At 36.0% G+C, this 25331-nt stretch overlaps 1 protein-coding gene across 1 annotated transcript in view; it reads right to left on the bottom strand.

The window, feature by feature from the left end:
- Positions 1 to 8134: 8134 nt before the first annotated feature.
- Positions 8135 to 25331, bottom strand: part of LOC112323305 (uncharacterized) — a 97825-nt gene continuing 80628 nt past the window's right edge. Inside the window, 11 exon segments of the mRNA XM_052449659.1 lie at positions 8135 to 8585; positions 12722 to 12968; positions 13138 to 13383; positions 13498 to 13622; positions 14171 to 14422; positions 20015 to 20215; positions 20381 to 20627; positions 20797 to 20828; positions 20831 to 21041; positions 21156 to 21280; positions 21831 to 21990. Coding sequence (XP_052305619.1) covers positions 8380 to 8585; positions 12722 to 12968; positions 13138 to 13383; positions 13498 to 13622; positions 14171 to 14422; positions 20015 to 20215; positions 20381 to 20627; positions 20797 to 20828; positions 20831 to 21041; positions 21156 to 21280; positions 21831 to 21990 — 2052 coding nt within the window. The 3' untranslated portion in view covers positions 8135 to 8379.

The raw sequence follows: 25331 nt of genomic DNA, 5'->3' as shown, positions 1-25331 counted from the left end.
TCCATAAGGTCTTCTTCATTACTGACCTTTTTTCTTTTCAAGGACCCTTCTTCAATTCGTGAAGGCCCATCTTCAGAACATGGCTTTTTCGGAGTGGCAATCGAGGTCAAATTCCTCCACTTTTCATATCCTTCGCTTGAGCTAGGGTCTCTCAAACTTTCTGACTCCTTCTGAATTAGAGTTAAATGGCTCCAATCTTGTTTGATGGTTTCAAGGACTTCTCGCGCGGATTGATCCTTAAAAAAACCGGAAAATTCAGCAAGTCCCACAGTTCTTGGGATGTGTTGTATGCCACCTAATTGTCTTATCACCAGAGCCGGAGCGTAGCTGACATAACCTGTGATCCCAATTAAAGGTACCCAGCATTTTTGTCCACAACTTACTATGACATCAACTGATTTAACCCAAGGGGCCTTCCAACTAAAGTTGCTACTAGGTAACTCTTGGAGTTTTTTCATCCAACCCTGATCCCCTAGGATTCCCCATTCTTCTTCCTCTACTATCTTCAAAGGTTTTTGGTTAAACCACCAAAAATTATTAAAGATCGGCTTCTTGGTTTCAACATGGCTTACCATCCAGATGTATAATAACTGAGTACAACATCTTACTGCGCCTTTCCCTGTTTTTCTAAAATGGTTGAGGGTCAGCAAGGTCTCAGCTAATATGGCAGTTGTAGGGTTGACATGAGTATTTTCATATTCCACGAATGCAGCAGCAGCTTCTAGACTTATAACCCCTTTTAAGCTTGGAAATAACACGAGACCATAGATCCCCAGAGCGATTAACCTGTCTCTTTCTAGCACTGAGACGTACTGCTCCTTTTTCTTTTCTAGTTCAACCTCCAAAAATTTCCACTTTAAACCGCTGCCATTCTTCTCCAAAAATCTGCTCAGATGTGGAATCTTCAATAATTTCGACAACTCAGGAATCACCTTGTCATTTCTCAAAGGAAAATAAACTTGGTGCAGGTGTTTGGGAAACTCCATCAACATTCCATATTCCTCTATAGTGGGACACAAATCCACATTTCCAAAGGAAAAGCATCTGTAATCGGGATCCCAAAAGTTAATCAAAGCTTTAATTGCTGGATTCAATACTCCTATCTTTGCAATTTCCAATAATCGCCCATACTTCCCAAAAAATGCCGCCTCATCAATATTCTGACTATGGCCCAATATTCTTTTCATCTCATATACTACACAATTCAGGTCTTTGACTACTGGAAGCTTCCTTGCATCATATCTAGAGCAATCTCCCTCTGATAGTTGTGACAATTCAGAATTCTGCTCATATTCCACAGTAGTAAATTTGGTAATGATGGCCATCTTATCGTTTCAAAATGACCTGAAAACCAAATACTTTATGGTTTAGGTTGTGTTATGCAAAAATGTATTTTGTGGGGGCATACACCCTATAGCCTGGTTCTAAATCTTTTGTGTTTGACGAGGGTAGGTTGGCTATTCAGTCTCTAAAAAGGGTCTCTTGCTGTCCCAGTGATTGCCCTCGTGGAGGCAATATAGAGGCTTGTAGGCAATGAGATGGTCACATGTACCAACTATTACCAGTCTAAGCACTCAGCGAAGAGTTGGGGTTTACACAAACTTAAACCTTGACTAACAGTCGTAAGGTAAGCTGCTAGTCCCCCACTTAACTTAAAGTTTGTGTGTGCTCTCAATAATCAAAGTATGTGATGCATGTGACAGTTCTATAAGATGTATGAGACAGTTCTATAAATGCATGAACAATATGTGTAGAAATATTTAAAGCGTATAAGCAGGTAACAAAAGGAAAGGCATATTAACAATAAACACACGAAAACAAAAACAAATCAGACAAAAACAAAGCTTAGTCCACAAGGTCCCCAGTGGAGTCGCCATTCTGTCGCACGTGCGCGACGTCGCGGCGATCGTCCACCCACAAAAAAATAATAAAATGTAATGGGGGATGGGGGATATATATATCTGGTCAATGTGGGGAGACAAGGAATTCGTTGTCTCTTAGCAGTGAAAAATGGTGTGGGAGTCGCCACCTAGTATTTTGGTCACTAGGAACCCTAACTGGTCTCAGAGATCGGGCACGGGGACTGGTTGCGTAAAGGGAAGGTATTAGCACCCCAAATACGCCCTACCTAAGGTAAGCTGCATTGTTTATTTGTCTGATAAAATTCAAGGTCTCGTTGTGTTTCCTAGTTGTTGGTCCGTCTATGGTTCAAAACAAATCCTCCTCAATAAGAAGGTCCTTATCTTATCGGGTAAAACCTAACCGTTCTAATGTCTATGTAAAAAAAACATATTTTTAATATGTTTAATACGTTTTATATATAAATTAGTAATCCCAAAGACAAAAAGATTTTTTTAGAATTTTTGAAATATTGGCCTAGTTCTCATGGCTTGAATAAACTGGTTATTAAAGCCAAAATGCATGCTAATACATATATTGTTTTGAAATTTCTTTTGTTGTGTGAAAATATGATGTTATAATATTTATATATATATATTGGAGAGACTAGGCCGTATTTTAAAACAAAACATTTTTTAAAAATATGTATTTTTGTACGCTTTGACGCAAATCGGGTATTTTAATACTGGGTTTGTAAAAAATACAACCAAATATTAATCCACTTTGATAAAATAAATGCCGAAAAATCAACAATATTTTCAAAGATATTTTTAGAAAATTTTTGAAAGCAAAAGACATTTTTTGTTTTGAAAATCTTTGATGTTTTGATGAAAACCGGGTATTTTAATACCTGGTTTTGTATCTTTACAGTATAAAATACCAACCAATATTAATCAAAATATAATAATAAAATTACAACAAAATCACATATATTTTTCTATAATTTTGGCAAATTTTTATAATTTTTTTTTTCATATATATATATATATAAATAATACAAAAATATATATATATATATATAATATATAATATTAAATGGGCTGGGCTGGTCCGGCCCAACCGACTGGGCCGGACTCAGCCCCAAAATTGGTGGGCCGATTTCGGCCCAAAATGGATTGGGCCGATCTCGGCCCAAAAAAGATTCTTCTGGGCCAGATCCGGCCCAGAAGACAGGGCTGGTCCGGCCCACCCGACTGGGCCGGACTCAGTCCAAAATTGTTGGGCCGGTTTCGGCCCACAATGGATTGGGCCGAGCTCGGCCCCAAAACAAAAACTCTTCTGGGCCCGACCCGGCCCAGAAGACAAGGCTGGGCCAGGATCCACCTGGCCCAGCAACCAAAACGGGCGGGGGGAATTATTTCCCCCCCGCCCCTGCATGCAGAACGCTAATCGTTCTGCATGAAGAAAAGAAAAGAAAAAAATGAATGCAAGAATGAGGGGAAGAAGAATTACCTGGCGCGAGGGAGGCGGTGCTAGTGACGTTGCGGTGGAGGCCGGTGGCGGTATCAAGCGGCGCTGCGGCTGCTCCGACCGTCCGGCGGTGTTACTGTGTTTTTTTTTTTTTTTCTTCCCGTTAACAACTTTTCCCTTTCTCTTCCTATGTTTCCGTTTGCTCCTTCTCCCTCCTCTGTTCTATCTCAGTCTGTTTTTTTTTTTTCTTTCGTATGTTTCTTTTCTTCCTTCTCTCTCCTTCGTTCTATCTCTTCCTCTCTCTCTCCTCTGTTTTTTCGTTTTTTTCTCTTCCCCCTCTGTCCTCCCTCCTTTTTTTTCTTGCTGTTGTGTTGGCTGCTATTTATAGAGCCAAGTGAGTGGCTTTCCGCTGTGGAGCATGGGGAGCAACCGGCCGGTCGGCCATTGGGCGCGACTGCCAAGGCTCGGCCCCCCCTCCCTCGGTTTTCTGGCAGGTGCGCGGTGGGTGGTCGGCCCTTGTGTCCGGTCGGTGGGCTTCAGGCGAGAGAGTGGCCGGCAAAATTCAAAAAAAAGCTTCCCTTTTTCCTTCTTCCCCGCTGCGTGATCGGGGGGAAGAAGATGAACAGTGTCGTTCAAAACGACACCGTTCTGCTCTTTCCTTTTTTTTTTTTTTTTGAATGCATGAAACGGCGTCGTTTTGGAGAAAACGCGCCGTTTCATTTAAATGTGGTGCCAAAACGCGCCAAATTTCAACTCAGCCCTCAATCCCCTTTTTTTTTCTTCAATTGCATCCCTGCCAATTTCGGTCTTCGCCCCTCTATTTGGCCGCGTTTTTCACTTTGGTCCTTGGCCTCTGAATTATGCAATTGAGCCCTTAATTGATCAAAAAAACTTCTAATTTCTTCAATTAGGCCCCTGAATCAATTAATTCCAGCCCCTCCATTTACGCGCCTCTTCCAATTTGGTCCCTGGTTTCGGATTTTCTCAATTAAGTCCCTAATTGGCCCTTAAACTTCAATATTTATGCAATTAGGCCCCTGATTTGACCTAATAAATTCCTAACAAATATATTTTTGCCCCAGAACTTAAATTTCTTCTAATTAAAGCCCAAATTGACTTAAAAATCAATTTTTCTTGCAATCAAATCCCCTATAGATTCATTTAAAAATTCAATTAAGTCCATAAACATCCAAATTTGGGCTTTTCTCCTCAAATTTCAAATTTTCCTTCTCAACAGGGCTCTCCTCCTTCAAGAATATACTGTCAAAAATCCAATCTTTGTATTTTTAACCTCATTGACCAATTTTCCAACCATTTTCTGAGCGCTTCTGCCTCCTGTTATTTTTCTAACCTCCTTTGGCTATATATTTTTATATATATATTTTGTGGGGACCCAAAAATGGGTTACAACATATATAATACTCAATGGGCTGGACTGGTCCGGCCCAACCGACTGGGCCGGACTCAGCCCAAAATTGTTGGGCCGATCTCGGCCCAAAAAAAAAAACATTATCTTCTGGGCCAGACCCGGCCCAGAAGACAGGGCTGGGCCAGGATCCGCCTGGCCCAAGCCAAAACGGGGCGAGGGGGGGAATTATTTTCCCCCCACCCCTGCATGCAGAACGCTACTCGTTCTGCATGCAGGGAAAGAAACGAGAAAATAAACGCGAGGGAGAAGGGGAAGAAAAGTTACCTGGCGCGGAGGCGGAAGTGGTGGCTGGCTGCGTTTCTGGCGGTGCTGTGGTGGAGGCTGGTAGCGGTGTCGCTGCTCCCTGGCGGCGACTCCAAGCAGCGGCGCTGCTGTCTCAAGCGGCGGAAAGAGGGCTTCTTCCTCTTTCCTTCTCCTCTGTTTCCGTCCCTTTTCTTCTCCTTCTTTGGTTTTCTTTCCCCCTGTTTTCCCTTCTTTCGGTTCTCTTCTTCCTCTCCCCTTTCTCTCTCTTTCGGTTTTTTTCCGTTCTCCTCTCTCTCCTCTGTTTTTTTTCGTTTTCTCCTTCTTTCCCCGTCCGTTCCCCTCCTCTGTTTTTCTCTTTTTTTCTCTCCGTCCCCCTTCTCCTCTTCTCTTTTTTCCTTTTTTCTTTCCTCAGCGTTCTTGGGCTCTATTTATAGAGGCCAAGGGCGCTGTTTTTTACAGCTCTCACGGGGAGCAGCCGGCTGGTCGGCCATTGGGCGCGGCTGCCGAGGTTCGGTGGGTGGTGCGCGGTGGGTGGTCGGCCATTGTGTCCGGTCGGTGGGCTCCAGGCGAGAGAGTGGCCGGCAAAAATTCAAAAAAAAAGCTTCACTTTTCCTTCCTTCTTCCCCGCTGCATGTTCGGGGGGGAAGAAGAAAGATGAACAGTGTCGTTCAAAACGACACCGTTCTGCCCTTTTCCTTTTTTTTTTTTTTTTTTTTTGAATGGATGAAACGGCGTCGTTTTGGATAAAACGCGCCGTTTCATTTAAATCCTACAAGACACCAAAACGCGTCAATTTGCAAAGCAGCCCTCAATTATCTTTTGTCCCTTCAATTGCATCCCTGCCGAATTCGAACCCCGTCCCTATATTTGGCCGCGTTTTTCACTTTGGTCCTTGGCCTCTGAATTATGCAATTGAGACCTTAATTGATCAATAAACTTCCAATTTCTTCAATTAGGCCCCTGAATCAATTAATTACAGCCCCTATACTTACGCGCCTTCTTCAATTTGGTCCTTGGTTTCGGATTCCTTCAATTAAGTCCCCAATTGGCCCTTAAACTTCAATATTTATGCAATTAAGCCCCTGATTTGACCTAATAAATTCCTAAAAAATATATTTTGGCCCCAGAACTTAAATTTCTTCTAATTAAAGCCCAAATTGACTTAAAAATCAATTTTTCTTGCAATCAAATCCCCTATAAATTCATTTAAAAATCAAATTAAGTCCATAAACATCTAAATTTGGGCTTTTCTCCTCAAATTTCAAATTTTCCTTGTCAACAGGGCTCTCCTCCTTCAAGAATATATTATCAAAAATTCCATCTTTGTATTTTTAACCTCATTGACCAATTTTCCAACCATTTTCTGAGCGCTTCTGCCTCCTGTTATTTTTCTAACCTCCTTTGGCTATATATTTTTATATATATTTTGTGGGGACCCAAAAATGGGTTACAACAAGTTGCGTAAAGGGAAGATTTTAATACCCCTAGTACGTCCTATCTAAGGTAAGTTGCTTGGTGTTTAGTTTGCTTTATAATTGCTATGTTGTTGATGTTCTCTAATCCCATCAGTTTTTATGATGTGTTTGCTGTTGCCTGAACTTATGATAATTTCAAAAATTTCTCTTTTTAAACTTAATAATTTCAAAAATTATTTTAAATTAACTCACTAACACATTCTCTTTTTAAACTTCAATTTTTTTTTATATATATATAACCATTGGTTGATATTAATTTCCTAACGCATCCGTTTGTAAAAACAAAATACTTTGTCAATGTCAATAATAATAATAATAATAATAATAAAACAATATAAAAAATTGATTTAGTATTTTTGTCAAATAGTGTGGAGGACTAGAAAACCAACACACGGAATCTCATAGAGCCACCCAAGAGGGACTGGTAGGAATCCAACTTTGAAATGATATTCTTTATGATATTTCATGTTGAGAGATGATTCAATACAATTGGATTAATAAATATATTTTATAAGGATATTTTAAAAATAAAAAATATTATGTCTGAAAATATAGCATCTATTCTCTGTATCTTTTATTTTAAAAATATAAACTTCATTGTAAAATTATTTCAGAAATAAATTTATTTTTATATCGATAAGAATGTTTTATTTTGACGATAAGAGGGAAGATTGAAATAAATAAGAAAAATTGGCTCTTATAAAGATATTTTTTTGACACTCTTAAACGATATGTGATATGGCCAGGGGTTGAGATAAAAGAGAAAAAGTTAAATTGTGGATGTTGTGTGTAAATGAAAAGGTTGATGAATCTGGACAGATTCATCTCCTGACTTTTGGAGAGAATTCGAGTAGGAGGATGAGAGAATTATGATCAAGTTTCTTCATAGTAATTGTAGTTTTGGATGTTAGCTAACAAAGAAAATTAGACTTGCTCAATATGGAGCTGTAGAACCCCAGCTATGGGTCATCAACCGAGATTGGGTCCTGACAGACCCTGTAAGGTAGTGTTTGTTGATGAGCAATTTTGACTATCTCAAAGGGAGAACTGGGTTCTCCTTCCTTCAGAGAACTTGTAGCCTCGTGTATTAGCTTTCCAACGATACTAATCCCGCTTGAAACAGAGTTCAATAACTCTAGATATAGTTAAAAATGTGATGAGTGTTCAGACAGTAACAGTTCAAATGTCTAGACAAATTAATTCTTTTTTTCGTAATTAAGTCCAATATTATCAACTATATATATTATACTCAAGCACGTATAATTTTAGGTAAGTAAAATCAATTGATCCTACTAAAAAAAGTAAAAGTAAAATTAAAAAGTCCAAAAGAAAAAAAAAATTGGTTAAAATTTAATTTGGTCCCTCTAAAGTCATCAATATTTGCTTCTATACCTTAAAATCTCTCAATGCTACCGTTGTGGTTTTCTAAACGTTTCAATGCCACTCCCAACCATCAACTAAACTATTTTTTAAATTTGCTTTTTGAGTTTTTTAGGTTTCTAAATGCATGTGATAACATAGATGTTGATTTGAGAGGGAAAGATGAGAGAAAAATCATAAAAATAAAACAAAAATGTGATAAAATTAACCTTCTGTTAGTTTTTAATAATGAAGAGCAAAATTTAAACTAGAAGAGTAGAACTGGAAAGTTGATAATCTATATGCACGAAAAAGATAGTTTATCCAAATATTTCGTAAGAAAACGATCTTATATATCATTCTTGAGGTACAAGTACATGCATGTTACAGCATATTGTCAGACTGTTTTTTTTTTTCTTTTTCGTTTACAAGAAGTCATATTATTAGACTGCTGTTTTGCATAATTTTATCATCGTAACAAAGTGACCAAGACCACCTTATTTTCTATAAATTATTTATTATATTATTTATGGAATATTATCTTCCTTGACTTAGATCTGCATGTTAACTGATTAAATGACTGATATCGGTTGGATAAGCATCAGATGGAAGAATGGCATTGTACGATCTTCTTGCAGTGAATTGGTTCAAAGCTTCGGTAGGATGAATTGCATCCCAAAACGCATATTCAGTCCTATTTTGGCATGGGTCTTGAATGCATTGGCCATCACTACGTGCTGGACAACATCCAACGTTTGTAACCCTAAACCCTGTTATGCACAAAACAGACAATTTCCATTGCTTAGAGCCAAATATATAGTAATCATTAAAACAAGAAATTATTAGGTATACTGTGAATCGTATGTTGGGTTGTTGCCATTGCATGTGCACCCATCCAAGATGTCAAAGGTTGGCAGCCACCATTGTTGAATGAGCTGGAGTTTGGCAGCCACCAATGTTGACAACAAAGCAAGAACAGCTGCCATGAAATGCCTATAAATAGAGACATTATGAGAGAGCAAAATGTGAGAGAGAACGTGAGTGCAGTAGAGAGATCAAGAGAGAAAGAGAGGCTGCAATGGCAGCAGCCTTGCTGCCATTGCAGCAGCTGCAAGTGCAGCAAAAATGAGTTGATGAGTTGAGTAGAGTGGATGTAATCCTCCTCCTATGTATTGTAACCCTTTCTCTATCTCTAATACAATGACTCTCTCCCGTGGATGTAGGCGGTTTTGCCGAACCACGTAAAATATTGTGTCTCAGTGTGCTATCCCTCCTTTGAGCAACTCTCAGTACATCCCAGGTCGGATTTCCCCAACAATTGGTATCAGAGCTGATGGTTTAAAGGGGTGTTTGATTTTTGCTCAAAAATGAACGTTGTCAAAATTGTGTTTTGACCATACCCCTGTGTAGAGGCGGAAGAGACGAAGCCAACGGTGAAAACGGTGTCAAAATCGGACGTCGGACATGGCCGCACTCTCCATCACTCTCCGGCAAGGCGTCTGTCCACGCGCGCAGACGCGCCCCACGCGTCTTCTTCACCCGGATGAGTTGACCCGACCCGAATACCAGTTGACCCGACCCATGTGGCTGACTCGGATAAGGATGACGTCAGCATGACGTAAAAGTGACGTCATCATGAACAGTAGACATGTGAGGGATGCCATTAGCATGATGTAATTGTGACATCATCATGTACAGTAGCATGGCCCATGATGACATCAGCTTGATGTAATGGTGAAGTCATCATGCACAGTAGGCATGCCATGTCATCAGCCACGTCATAGACCAGTCAGCGTCTAGTCAGCAGCCACGTCACCAAAGTGGGACCCACCTGCCACGTCACCAGACTCAAGCCGAACTGAGCCGAGCCGAGTTGAGCCGAGCCGAGCCAAAAAGGAGCCGAGCCGCGAGCCAAGGGATAAGATTCTGTGCAGCGGAGTTTACGTGCAACCAGATCTGATATTGAATCTGGGCCGTTCATCAGGCCAGAATTGTTTTGATCAAATCTTAGCCGTCTGAAATGCGATTTGGACGATTTCAGACTTGTTTCCAGCTAATTTGATCGTTCCGGATGCAATGGTACGGTCCGATCGTTGAGATTTGAGACCAAAAGTGGTGGTGGTGAATTAACAAAAGAGATTGCCCGATCAGGAGGCATCTAAAGGTCATCGTGGTGGTCGATAATGATGAAGAAGAAGAAGGTGCACATGTTTACCCAATTATATGTGCCGAACTGCTAAATGGGGAGAATTTGAATTGCTTTGAAGAAAGGCAAAATTGGGACACTCTAGACACCCGATCATGTGGATAATTTGAGGTGAAGAGTGGAAATTGATGAAGACCAATCTTGACGAATCTAAGCACTGATAGTCTCGCCAGATGTTGAGAAATGATGTATTAAACCAGTATATTCCAGATCACTTGTAAAGGAAAGCCGCAACAAAGCTAGCAAATGGTTGTATATACGGAAAGACAGTACGATGGATAGATATGGCCTAAGAAGTTCTGTCTAGGAGGTTGGGTTTTAAGCGGGACCAGTGTGACCCCTCCAATCTTTCCTGGGAACTTGCTTAGTGGAAGGATTATCCATACAGTACTATTTTCGTATATATAGCAGTTTGTAATGAAACGGTTGAAGACTAGCAGGATGACGGCACAAGGGAACAGTTGGGTTCCGTATGATCAAGGATCTGATGAAGTGGTGATTTCTCCAAAGAAGTTAGATTCGGTGACTGTGATTTCTCGAAGGGAGAATTGATGAAGACCCTGATAATGGAAGAGAAATACAGCAAGGGGATAAAGATTGGCACCCTATTTTGACTTGGACAGGTGTTGTGACAGGATGAGCTGCTGTCAAACATAAGCAAGGAATAGGGAGAAATCTAGAGAACAGAAATTGCACGAGGGCACACGGAGATTGTGCAGAGGTACCCGTAGGATCCAACGAGGTACTGTAATGAGACACCAGGTGCAAGGAGAAGAAGTGTTCTCAGATGAAGCTCAAAGCAGAGACTGTTAAAGTTTGTACAACAGGAAGTCTCTTATGCTTTTGATGAAGACAACAGGCGAAGACCTTTCCAATGCATGCAAGGATGGAAAGAGAGCTGTTGCAGAGGCACCTAATTGAGGGGGTGCTAACGCCTGTGATAAAAGGCGACCGCCTATGATAAAAGGCGAAGACACCAAAGAGAGTTGGTGTAGGTGGAGCTGTCAAGCAGAAAGGCGTAGAAGCTCCAAACATAGAAATCGAGGTGGAGGATTGCGAGGAGTATACCGCAAGTTTCTCTTTCTATGTAATTAGTGGCAGTTATCTCTCCCATAGTGCACATGGTGGTAGAGAACTTTTTTGGAGCCACTTTGAAGCATCTCAGCTGAAGGAGGATGTGACCGCCTATGAAAGGCGAAGACACCTTGGAGAAGGTGTGAAGGCCATGATAGGAGCCCCAGTTCAGACCGCCCCATGACAACGGGCGAAGACACCTTAGAGAAGGTGTATGGGCCACGATAGGAGCCCAAGTTCAGAACAACCCCAGAGCCAATGTGATGGTTGGATATGAGTGGACAGATGGATAGCCAATGAAGTGGCTATGATGAGTATGGAGACAAATGCAGGATTGACTTTCATGGATATTGCCCCCATGCTAAAGATCAATGAGCTAGAAGATATTTGCCTTGGACAATAAGTGGATGACTTGTGGAGCATTAAGACGCGGCTGCTATGAAGAAGCAGAAGGGCATGCGCAGGTTCCGAGAACGAGTTGACTCTTGTCAAGGTGGTGAGCTCGGTAATGGCATTGTAATACTCAGAGTATGAAGATAGATATGGATCAACCTTTATGGGCTGCCCCCATGGTTAAAGGTGGAGAGCTACCTGGACTCTTACGACTAAGAGCGGGAGACTCACGGAGAAGTAAGGCGTGGTTCCTAGGGTGGAACAGAGGGCAGGCGCAACTCCTGGATGAGTAGACTCTTGGAAGAGTGGTGAGCTCGTGATCATATTGAGATACTCAGATAATGACTGTCGCACTTGGAAATATAAATTTCCGTTTGAGGGGGTGTTGTAAGCCTTGATGTGAGGCTTGATGAGTCATTCCGGACCGAGCATGGTTGATACGCTCGAAGGGGAATGTTGTGTCCCAGAGACAAGCGTTAACACTCTTCAGATGTGAAGTGGCAGACCATCTGGTTGTAGTGATCCTTTTGTGTGAGAAAAGGTGTGCTTTGGTGACTCTGGTGATTGAAAGGTTTGGCAAGTACCTGCAAACTTGGCCAAAGACGCTCTCAGAATGGTAAGCTTGGAAGAGCTGCAAGATGCAAGCCTGTGCTGAAGAAGCAAGAGGACAGTTGCCCCACATGAATGGCAAAGGGGGGTGATTGTTGGGTTGTTGCCATTGCATGTGCACCCATCCAAGATGTCAAAGGTTGGCAGCCACCATTGTTGAATGAGCTGGAGTTTGGCAGCCACCAATGTTGACAACAAAGCAAGAACAGCTGCCATGAAATGCCTATAAATAAAGACATTATGAGAGAGCAAAATGTGAGAGAGAACGTGAGTGCAGTAGAGAGATCAAGAGAGAAAGAGAGGCTGCAATGGCAGCAGCCTTGCTGCCATTGCAGCAGCTGCAAGTGCAGCAAAAATGAGTTGATGAGTTGAGTAGAGTGGATGTAATCCTCCTCCTATGTATTGTAACCCTTTCTCTATCTCTAATACAATGACTCTCTCCCGTGGATGTAGGCGGTTTTGCCGAACCACGTAAAATATTGTGTCTCAGTGTGCTATCCCTCCTTTGAGCAACTCTCAGTACATCCCAGGTCGGATTTCCCCAACATCGTACTCCTTGTATACTGAGTAATTCCTCGTATTAATAAATTGTAACATCCTCCACCAACAGGTTGGATGACTTACCGAGCACAGAAGGATCGCCAGATGACATCCCAGTAGAATTCAGGTATATAAAGCGTGCGTCATTGAACTCTCTATTCAGTTGATCAACAAGTGATACAAGTCCTGCGTTAAAAGGGAGGACTGCGTTGTTTATATTGGTCACACAAGAGACATTGTTGCGGCATAGAGTAGAAAATGAGTATGGAATGCTGCCTATTGGTCGAAGTCCAGGCAAGGCAATTTTCCTGGCTCCTAGGTGGTACAGAAGCTGAAGAAAAATAGAAACAAAAGACATAAATTCACAAAAAAGATAAATTAAAATATATATGGAATATAATGCATAAATTAAGGTACAAATACAATTATTATATCTTGAACATAATAAAATTTCTTCAGAACCGAACTAGAAAGCGTGCGAAACGGATAGCAATACCAACCTTTATTTGCTGACTATACTGGTCAATTAAAACCTTGGCATATTGATCAGGGGTGTATAATCGGCTTGTTGTATAATTGCTAGGCATGAAGTAGTTGTTTAAGTAGTCATTACTGCCCAAGCTGACATAATATAAGCACTTATTAAGGTAATTTTCTGCTGCCTGCTTAGTCCCTAGTAATTGAGTCAAGCGACTGAGTGTAGCAGCATGATTTTGCAATTGCTCATTTAGGCTGATTCTATCACCCTGGAACATGTCAACGGAAATAGGAAAAAAAAAAACAAATATAGAAGTTAAATCATAGGACGTTGTAAAAATACTCACAGGCAAAAAATGACTACAACGTAAATTATTTGGTACCAGTTGCCTTCCACTCTCATCACGAATCCCTGATGCCCCAGATGCATAGTTAACACCAACCAATATGTCTCTGCCTCTAGCAGTTGCAAATGGTGGAATAAATTGGTTAAAGCCCAGAAGTTCACCTGCAAATGCCCAAATGTAATGTCTATTCACCATCTGAACCGTATCCGTATGTGCAAATAAATTGTTCTGCTATGATCACGGTTAAGGGGATTTTGACATATAAATTCTATGGTGAAAGAGATAGACACAAGAAAAGAGAGAAACAAAAAAAAAAAAAACTAAGAAATAATTTTTTATGAAGAAGAAAGACATCATTATCATTTTGAACATCCATATGATTTTTTCTCTTCTCTCATGTACTGTAATTATTACTGTAGCATTATAAAGTTTTTCTATGCAGGTTGTTCTATCAATTCACAACTTTTGACTAAATACCTGAACTATACTTCAGGAGAGATGATGTAATTTATTCTTAAACAATATATAATATATGATGAAACTTTATGTGGAAATAATTTCATATGCATGTTATTGTGATATTAATTACGCTATACTACGTGATAAACAAGACTTAAACTGATATAATTTGGTATATATGAGACAAATTATTTTGCATTTCGAAACTAATGTGAAAGTGATAACGTGCAAGGAGACGAGAAGGGAGCACCAATGATATCCACTACGGTTCGGCCATTAGTAAACCTTCCGGTGGTTCCATTTGGGAAGTCAATTCCATATGGGCGGTAATTGGCCTTAGCAGCTGTGACAAGGTTGTTGTTGTTGCCACTATCCGCCAACGAGTCTCCAAATATGAAAAAACAAGGCACCTGTGGAGCGGCATGAGCACAATTTTGCAAATTCGACACCAGCCTTAATAGGAAAAGTAGGAAGCACCATACTTTGATCTTGTCTGCCATTTCTAATCAATTTGCAGGAAATTAAGGTGGGAGCGGTTGAGAAGTATTTGAAGCAATGGAGTTTGAAAACTGCGAGGAGAACAAAGGAATCAATGGTAACACAGCCTGATGAAAACGTTGGGATTATATAGGGTTGGAAGAGGAGTGCAATGCTACAGACATGGTAGCAGTAAATTATTTATATTATTATTATTATTATTATTATTATTATAGTTCACTTTGAATATTTACTTTTAGGTTATTTATATTATTATTTATATGTTTTGAATATTTGCTTTTGCTCATATTTTAAAAAAAATAGCTTTCTTAATTATCTTTTCTTTATTTGGCTATGACGAATGATTTAAACTACTTTTATGAGATTTTGAAATCAATTATTACTTTTAAATAAAATTTCAGACATTTCTATTCTTATTATTTCTAGAAATTATCTAGTTTCGACCATACATTGCATCAATAATGAAAACTAAAAAGTTGTATAGTTTAGCATTTATTCAAAATAGACATGTTTACTCCCTAAGGTAAATTTATTTTATTTCCAGAAAAATGAAAAAATAACGATTTTTTAAATGAATTATATCAGATAGGTGATAACATAAATTGTATGTATTAAAAAAATAACAAAAACAAATTGGTATGATTTTTTATATTTCCCTTTTAAATTAAATACTGGGGATACAATATTTGAGTTTATTCATCATCGTTTATATTTTTAGTTCATGTATACGGATACAAATTTATCATATACTTGGAATAATATATAAAACACCTTACTCAATTATTATAAAAAACACCTTGATTATTATAAAGCATATTAGATTTTTTTTAAATCCAATTATAGGTGTATACGGACCATTGCTAGATTTAAAAAGAATGTTTGGTCCATTTTGCAACGTGATAAAATAAAATATAAATGAAACTGTATTTTATCTCAATTATATAATTTTTAATGTATTTAATTAATTAATAAATACTATAATTTTATATGGATTCTACTGAAAATCCTCTTAGAACTTTGATTAACAAAAAAACTATAATATAGTTATATTTTTAAAAAACTTATATTTTCAAACCATAATTATAAAAACAACTAACACACATGAAATTTGCAACTATTACTCTTGAGGCTACACCAAGGCAGGTGTAGCGTGGGATCAACTCATTTAATATATTTTTTCATATATACTTGGCATTAATTTAGAATTCAATTTCCCGGCGACCCACTAATTTAGAATTCAATTTCCCGGCGACCCCCACCTTGTGCACGGACCATGCTTAATATCTCTATAGACATTATATTGACCGAAAGAAATAAATTATGTAACTGAATCCTGAAATTAACCCCTCGATAACATCATCAAATGAGATTTGCAAGCAATCTTCGAACGAGATCATAATAATAATAATAATAATAATATACAATTCGAATGGAGGAGATGATTAAGATGATTAATTCTAAATTAATAAAATATAAAAGAATAAAATTGAAAGTAAAACTTTAATGAAAAAAAAAAGAAAGCATGGAAAGAAAGCAGTAGAAGATGGAACTTAAAAAAAAAAAAAAAAACCTATTTAAATGAAATGGAGGCTACATCTCAATAGGTGATTTTTTCGGTAGTGATCAATATTGGCGGCTGATTTGGTGACCTCTACACGTATTTCGGAGTCCTTAACTTTATATTGGCCGTAATTCAAAAGGCTGAAGTCACCGTTTTATCTTAAATTGAAAGAATTATCTAATTTCTGGCGCTGGAGAGGTCCTTCAGTACTTTCTTTATAATTTTTTGTTTTGTTTTTTTTATTTTATCCATGTATTTTTTTTATAATCTAATTCTATTGACATATAGTTTTAAATTTTATACAAAGACAAAATTAAAAAAAAAATCATAAAGTAAAATACAAAAAAAAAACACATGATGGATCATAGTTTTTATAATTTTTATTTTCATCCAAAAATTCATTTTATTTATATTTAAGTTTATTAGTTTGAGATATAAGAGAGAAAACAACCAGAAAACAATGAAAAATAAGAAAAGTTAACGGTTGGTCAAATTATAGCCATTAAAAAAGTCTTTCTTAATGTTAATAGGTTAATAAGTAATTTTTTCTTTAATTTAATTTTGTGTTTTAAACTGATTTTGAAATGTTTTGAGTTGAGAGATTGATTTATTAACATAATATGAATGTTTAATTTTGTTAGGGACTGAATTGAAAAAAATTAAGAAAAAAATGGAAATTAACCAAGCATAAGAAATTGAAAAACTAGGAACCAAGGAGCAAAATGCGCCAAAATGGAGAGACTATAATGAAGTTTGGCACAATTAAATCAAAGAAAAGAAGAAACCCTAACCAAGACTCAAAACAACGTCATTTCAAATTAAATGAAACAGTGCATTTTGAGTGAAAAGGGAAGAGCAACAGTTGGAGTTTCAAAATAAACGTCGCTGTTTTGTTCATGGCATTCGCAGATTTTTGGGCAGGAAAGAGGCAAAATCAGTGAGGTCTCATGCAACTTTAGGGCTTAGTTTCGGTCCTGATTAAGTCTCTTTATGGTGCAGAAACGATGGAAATGTGTCTTCTAACATATCAGCTACAATCTTGGTGCACGAAATCAGAGTTTAATTTCCAGAATCAGCTAAATCAACCTCCCTCCATGACTAACTATCGTTCTTTCCATTTGGATGTGAGATTTAGATTGCAAAATCTAACCCTATCTCGATGAATCAAGTAAAGAGCATGTTTTTTAATATGTTGGCTAGCTGCAATGATACAAGAAATCAGGCTTTAACTCTTAGAATCCACATTAGATTTTGTGTCAAACATGCTCACTCAATTAACCTCCTCCCAATACCAGCAACCATCCTTTCGATTTTGATGAAAGATTTAGCTTTCAAAATTTGGTCCTATCTCCATGAATCAAGCAAAAATCATGTTTTATGATATATTGGATACAATCACGATACAAGAGATCATGTTTTAACTCTCCGAATCCAAAAACAAAAATAATACGGTAAAAAATGAATGAATAAAAAATATTTGATAACTGAGTTAAGAAAATACAAATTTGAAGTTTGAGGATTGAATTATAATTTAGGGGTCACTTTGGTTAAAAAAATGAAAGAATTGGAAGTTTGGTGATTTAATTGAACTTGGAATTGTTTAATTAATGAAATCAGAGACCCAATTGTTAAATGTTAGAAGTTTAGGGGTCAAATTAAAAATAGTCATTTCATGTGAAATCGGTGTCGTTTTCAACGCACACTGTTTATCATCTCCTCATACTGAAGACTGGATCAATAGGAGACATAGCCAGCAGATCATGGACCACGATGCCTATGATCCCTCACGGAACGTGCCTCATTTCTGGAGGCATGAACACACGACCTTCCTGGCTTTATAAAAGCTAGAGAAAGGCCTCACAGGGAAAAAGACAGGCTAAAAAACACACAGAGAGAAAGACAGAAATGAAAAAAAACACTGGAACAACACAGGAGCCGAGAACGAAGGCAAAATAAGAGAGTGACGATACTTCCCGGGAGCGGGGAATGATGTCAAGGTCTTTGTTTTGTAAAAAAGGGAGTCGCTACCTAGTATTATACTCATTGAAAACCTAACTGGTCTTTCAGAGATTCTAAGGTAAATGATTAGTTGCGTAAAGGGAAGATTTTAATACCCCTAGTACGTCCTATCTAAGGTAAGTTGCTTGGTGTTTAGTTTGCTTTATAATTGCTATGTTGTTGATGTTCTCTAATCCCATCAGTTTTTATAATGTGTTTGCTGTTGCCTGAACTTATGATAATTTCAAAAATTTCTCTTTTTAAACTTAATAATTTCAAAAATTATTTTAAATTAACTCACTAACACATTCTCTTTTTAAACTTCAATTTTTTTTTATATATATATATAACCATTGGTTGATATTAATTTCCTAACGCATCCGTTTGTAAAAACAAAATACTTTGTCAATGTCAATAATAATAATAATAATAATAATAAAACAATATAAAAAATTGATTTAGTATTTTTGTCAAATAGTGTGGAGGACTAGAAAACCAACACACGGAATCTCATAGAGCCACCCAAGAGGGACTGGTAGGAATCCAACTTTGAAATGATATTCTTTATGATATTTCATGTTGAGAGATGATTCAATACAATTGGATTAATAAATATATTTTATAAGGATATTTTAAAAATAAAAAATATTATGTCTGAAAATATAGCATCTCTTCTCTGTATCTTTTATTTTAAAAATATAAACTTCATTGTAAAATTATTTCAGAAATAAATTTATTTTTATATCGATAAGAATGTTTTATTTTAACGATAAGAGGGAAGATTGAAATAAATAAGAAAAATTGGCTCTTATAAAGATATTTTTTTGACACTCTTAAACGATATGTGATATGGCCAGGGGTTGAGATAAAAGAGAAAAAGTTAAATTGTGGATGTTGTGTGTAAATGAAAAGGTTGATGAATCTGGACAGATTCATCTCCTGACTTTTGGAGAGAATTCGAGTAGGAGGATGAGAGAATTATGATCAAGTTTCTTCATAGTAATTGTAGTTTTGGATGTTAGCTAACAAAGAAAATTAGAATTGCTCAATATGGAGCTGTAGAACCCCAGCTATGGGTCATCAACCGAGATTGGGTCCTGACAGACCCTGTAAGGTAGTGTTTGTTGATGAGCAATTTTGACTATCTCAAAGGGAGAACTGGGTTCTCCTTCCTTCAGAGAACTTGTAGCCTCGTGTATTAGCTTTCCAACGATACTAATCCCGCTTGAAACAGAGTTCAATAACTCTAGATATAGTTAAAAATGTGATGAGTGTTCAGACAGTAACAGTTCAAATGTCTAGACAAATTAATTCTTTTTTTCGTAATTAAGTCCAATATTATCAACTATATATATTATACTCAAGCACGTATAATTTTAGGTAAGTAAAATCAATTGATCCTACTAAAAAAAGTAAAAGTAAAATTAAAAAGTCCAAAAGAAAAAAAAATTGGTTAAAATTTAATTTGGTCCTTCTAAAGTCATCAATATTTGCTTCTATACCTTAAAATCTCTCAATGCTACCGTTGTGGTTTTCTAAACGTTTCAATGCCACTCCCAACCATCAACTAAACTATTTTTTAAATTTGCTTTTTGAGTTTTTTAGGTTTCTAAATGCATGTGATAACATAGATGTTGATTTGAGAGGGAAAGATGAGAGAAAAATCATAAAAATAAAACAAAAATGTGATAAAATTAACCTTCTGTTAGTTTTTAATAATGAAGAGCAAAATTTAAACTAGAAGAGTAGAACTGGAAAGTTGATAATCTATATGCACGAAAAAGATAGTTTATCCAAATATTTCGTAAGAAAACGATCTTATATATCATTCTTGAGGTACAAGTACATGCATGTTACAGCATATTGTCAGACTGTTTTGTTTTTCTTTTTCGTTTACAAGAAGTCATATTATTAGACTGCTGTTTTGCATAATTTTAACATCGTAACAAAGTGACCAAGACCACCTTATTTTCTATAAATTATTTATTATATTATTTATGGAATATTATCTTCCTTGACTTAGATCTGCATGTTAACTGATTAAATGACTGATATCGGTTGGATAAGCATCAGATGGAAGAATGGCATTGTACGATCTTCTTGCAGTGAATTGGTTCAAAGCTTCGGTAGGATGAATTGCATCCCAAAACGCATATTCAGTCCTATTTTGGCATGGGTCTTGAATGCATTGGCCATCACTACGTGCTGGACAACATCCAACGTTTGTAACCCTAAACCCTGTTATGCACAAAACAGACAATTTCCATTGCTTAGAGCCAAATATATAGTAATCATTAAAACAAGAAATTATTAGGTATACTGTGAATCGTACTCCTTGTATACTGAGTAATTCCTCGTATTAATAAATTGTAACATCCTCCACCAACAGGTTGGATGACTTACCGAGCACAGAAGGATCGCCAGATGACATCCCAGTAGAATTCAGGTATATAAAGCGTGCGTCATTGAACTCTCTATTCAGTTGATCAACAAGTGATACAAGTCCTGCGTTAAAAGGGAGGACTGCGTTGTTTATATTGGTCACACAAGAGACATTGTTGCGGCATAGAGTAGAAAATGAGTATGGAATGCTGCCTATTGGTCGAAGTCCAGGCAAGGCAATTTTCCTGGCTCCTAGGTGGTACAGAAGCTGAAGAAAAATAGAAACAAAAGACATAAATTCACAAAAAAGATAAATTAAAATATATATGGAATATAATGCATAAATTAAGGTACAAATACAATTATTATATCTTGAACATAATAAAATTTCTTCAGAACCGAACTAGAAAGCGTGCGAAACGGATAGCAATACCAACCTTTATTTGCTGACTATACTGGTCAATTAAACCTTGGCATATTGATCAGGGGTGTATAATCGGCTTGTTGTATAATTGCTAGGCATGAAGTAGTTGTTTAAGTAGTCATTACTGCCCAAGCTGACATAATATAAGCACTTATTAAGGTAATTTTCTGCTGCCTGCTTAGTCCCTAGTAATTGAGTCAAGCGACTGAGTGTAGCAGCATGATTTTGCAATTGCTCATTTAGGCTGATTCTATCACCCTGGAACATGTCAACGGAAATAGGAAAAAAAAAAACAAATATAGAAGTTAAATCATAGGACGTTGTAAAAATACTCACAGGCAAAAAATGACTACAACGTAAATTATTTGGTACCAGTTGCCTTCCACTCTCATCACGAATCCCTGATGCCCCAGATGCATAGTTAACACCAACCAATATGTCTCTGCCTCTAGCAGTTGCAAATGGTGGAATAAATTGGTTAAAGCCCAGAAGTTCACCTGCAAATGCCCAAATGTAATGTCTATTCACCATCTGAACCGTATCCGTATGTGCAAATAAATTGTTCTGCTATGATCACGGTTAAGGGGATTTTGACATATAAATTCTATGGTGAAAGAGATAGACACAAGAAAAGAGAGAAACAAAAAAAAAAAAAAAACTAAGAAATAATTTTTTATGAAGAAGAAAGACATCATTATCATTTTGAACATCCATATGATTTTTTCTCTTCTCTCATGTACTGTAATTATTACTGTAGCATTATAAAGTTTTTCTATGCAGGTTGTTCTATCAATTCACAACTTTTGACTAAATACCTGAACTATACTTCAGGAGAGATGATGTAATTTATTCTTAAACAATATATAATATATGATGAAACTTTATGTGGAAATAATTTCATATGCATGTTATTGTGATATTAATTACGCTATACTACGTGATAAACAAGACTTAAACTGATATAATTTGGTATATATGAGACAAATTATTTTGCATTTCGAAACTAATGTGAAAGTGATAACGTGCAAGGAGACGAGAAGGGAGCACCAATGATATCCACTACGGTTCGGCCATTAGTAAACCTTCCGGTGGTTCCATTTGGGAAGTCAATTCCATATGGGCGGTAATTGGCCTTAGCAGCTGTGACAAGGTTGTTGTTGTTGCCACTATCCGCCAACGAGTCTCCAAATATGAAAAAACAAGGCACCTGTGGAGCGGCATGAGCACAATTTTGCAAATTCGACACCAGCCTTAATAGGAAAAGTAGGAAGCACCATACTTTGATCTTGTCTGCCATTTCTAATCAATTTGCAGGAAATTAAGGTGGGAGCGGTTGAGAAGTATTTGAAGCAATGGAGTTTGAAAACTGCGAGGAGAACAAAGGAATCAATGGTAACACAGCCTGATGAAAACGTTGGGATTATATAGGGTTGGAAGAGGAGTGCAATGCTACAGACATGGTAGCAGTAAATTATTTATATTATTATTATTATTATTATTATTATTATAGTTCACTTTGAATATTTACTTTTAGGTTATTTATATTATTATTTATATGTTTTGAATATTTGCTTTTGCTCATATTTTAAAAAAAATAGCTTTCTTAATTATCTTTTCTTTATTTGGCTATGACGAATGATTTAAACTACTTTTATGAGATTTTGAAATCAATTATTACTTTTAAATAAAATTTCAGACATTTCTATTCTTATTATTTCTAGAAATTATCTAGTTTCGACCATACATTGCATCAATAATGAAAACTAAAAAGTTGTATAGTTTAGCATTTATTCAAAATAGACATGTTTACTCCCTAAGGTAAATTTATTTTATTTCCAGAAAAATGGAAAAATAACGATTTTTTAAATGAATTATATCAGATAGGTGATAACATAAATTGTATGTATTAAAAAAATAACAAAAAAAAATTGGTATGATTTTTTATATTTCCCTTTTAAATTAAATACTGGGGATACAATATTTGAGTTTATTCATCATCGTTTATATTTTTAGTTCATGTATACGGATACAAATTTATCATATACTTGGAATAATATATAAAACACCTTACTCAATTATTATAAAAAACACCTTGATTATTATAAAGCATATTAGATTTTTTTAAATCCAATTATAGGTGTATACGGACCATTGCTAGATTTAAAAAGAATGTTTGGTCCATTTTGCAACGTGATAAAATAAAATATAAATGAAACTGTATTTTATCTCAATTATATAATTTTTAATGTATTTAATTAATTAATAAATACTATAATTTTATATGGATTCTACTGAAAATCCTCTTAGAACTTTGATTAACAAAAAAACTATAATATAGTTATATTTTTAAAAAACTTATATTTTCAAACCATAATTATAAAAACAACTAACACACATGAAATTTGCAACTATTACTCTTGAGGCTACACCAAGGCAGGTGTAGCGTGGGATCAACTCATTTAATATATTTTTTCATATATACTTGGCATTAATTTAGAATTCAATTTCCCGGCGACCCACTAATTTAGAATTCAATTTCCCGGCGACCCCCACCTTGTGCACGGACCATGCTTAATATCTCTATAGACATTATATTGACCGAAAGAAATAAATTATGTAACTGAATCCTGAAATTAACCCCTCGATAACATCATCAAATGAGATTTGCAAGCAATCTTCGAACGAGATCATAATAATAATAATAATAATAATATACAATTCGAATGAAGGAGATGATTAAGATGATTAAGATGATTAATTCTAAATTAATAAAATATAAAAGAATAAAATTGAAAGTAAAACTTTAATGAAAAAAAAAGAAAGCATGGAAAGAAAGCAGTAGAAGATGGAACTTAAAAAAAAAAAAAAAAACCTATTTAAATGAAATGGAGGCTACATCTCAATAGGTGATTTTTTCGGTAGTGATCAATATTGGCGGCTGATTTGGTGACCTCTACACGTATTTCGGAGTCCTTAACTTTATATTGGCCGTAATTCAAAAGGCTGAAGTCACCGTTTTATCTTAAATTGAAAGAATTATCTAATTTCTGGCGCTGGAGAGGTCCTTCAGTACTTTTTTTATAATTTTTTGTTTTGTTTTTTTTATTTTATCCATGTATTTTTTTTATAATCTAATTCTATTGACATATAGTTTTAAATTTTATACAAAGACAAAATTAAAAAAAAAATCATAAAGTAAAATACAAAAAAAAAACACATGATGGATCATAGTTTTTATAATTTTTATTTTCATCCAAAAATTCATTTTATTTATATTTAAGTTTATTAGTTTGAGATATAAGAGAGAAAACAACCAGAAAACAATGAAAAATAAGAAAAGTTAACGGTTGGTCAAATTATAGCCATTAAAAAAGTCTTTCTTAATGTTAATAGGTTAATAAGTAATTTTTTCTTTAATTTAATTTTGTGTTTTAAACTGATTTTGAAATGTTTTGAGTTGAGAGATTGATTTATTAACATAATATGAATGTTTAATTTTGTTAGGGACTGAATTGAAAAAAATTAAGAAAAAAATGGAAATTAACCAAGCATAAGAAATTGAAAAACTAGGAACCAAGGAGCAAAATGCGCCAAAATGGAGAGACTATAATGAAGTTTGGCACAATTAAATCAAAGAAAAGAAGAAACCCTAACCAAGACTCAAAACAACGTCATTTCAAATTAAATGAAACAGTGCATTTTGAGTGAAAAGGGAAGAGCAACAGTTGGAGTTTCAAAATAAACGTCGCTGTTTTGTTCATGGCATTTGCAGATTTTTGGGCAGGAAAGAGGCAAAATCAGTGAGGTCTCATGCAACTTTAGGGCTTAGTTTCGGTCCTGATTAAGTCTCTTTATGGTGCAGAAACGATGGAAATGTGTCTTCTAACATATCAGCTACAATCTTGGTGCACGAAATCAGAGTTTAATTTCCAGAATCAGCTAAATCAACCTCCCTCCATGACTAACTATCGTTCTTTCCATTTGGATGTGAGATTTAGATTGCAAAATCTAACCCTATCTCGATGAATCAAGTAAAGAGCATGTTTTTTAATATGTTGGCTAGCTGCAATGATACAACAAAATCAGGCTTATGATGTGTTTGCTGTTGCCTGAACTTATGATAATTTCAAAAATTTCTCTTTTTAAACTTAATAATTTCAAAAATTATTTTAAATTAACTCACTAACACATTCTCTTTTTAAACTTCAATTTTTTTTTTTTTATATATATAACCATTGGTTGATATTAATTTCCTAACGCATCCGTTTGTAAAAACAAAATACTTTGTCAATGTCAATAATAATAATAATAATAATAATAAAACAATATAAAAAATTGATTTAGTATTTTTGTCAAATAGTGTGGAGGACTAGAAAACCAACACACGGAATCTCATAGAGCCACCCAAGAGGGACTGGTAGGAATCCAACTTTGAAATGATATTCTTTATGATATTTCATGTTGAGAGATGATTCAATACAATTGGATTAATAAATATATTTTATAAGGATATTTTAAAAATAAAAAATATTATGTCTGAAAATATAG

Source organism: Populus trichocarpa, chromosome 19 (assembly GCF_000002775.5).
Source record: "Populus trichocarpa isolate Nisqually-1 chromosome 19, P.trichocarpa_v4.1, whole genome shotgun sequence".
NCBI lineage: Eukaryota > Viridiplantae > Streptophyta > Magnoliopsida > Malpighiales > Salicaceae > Populus > Populus trichocarpa.
The sequence above is the reverse complement of the archived record's forward strand: the minus strand, read 5'-3'. Positions and strand labels throughout refer to the sequence as shown.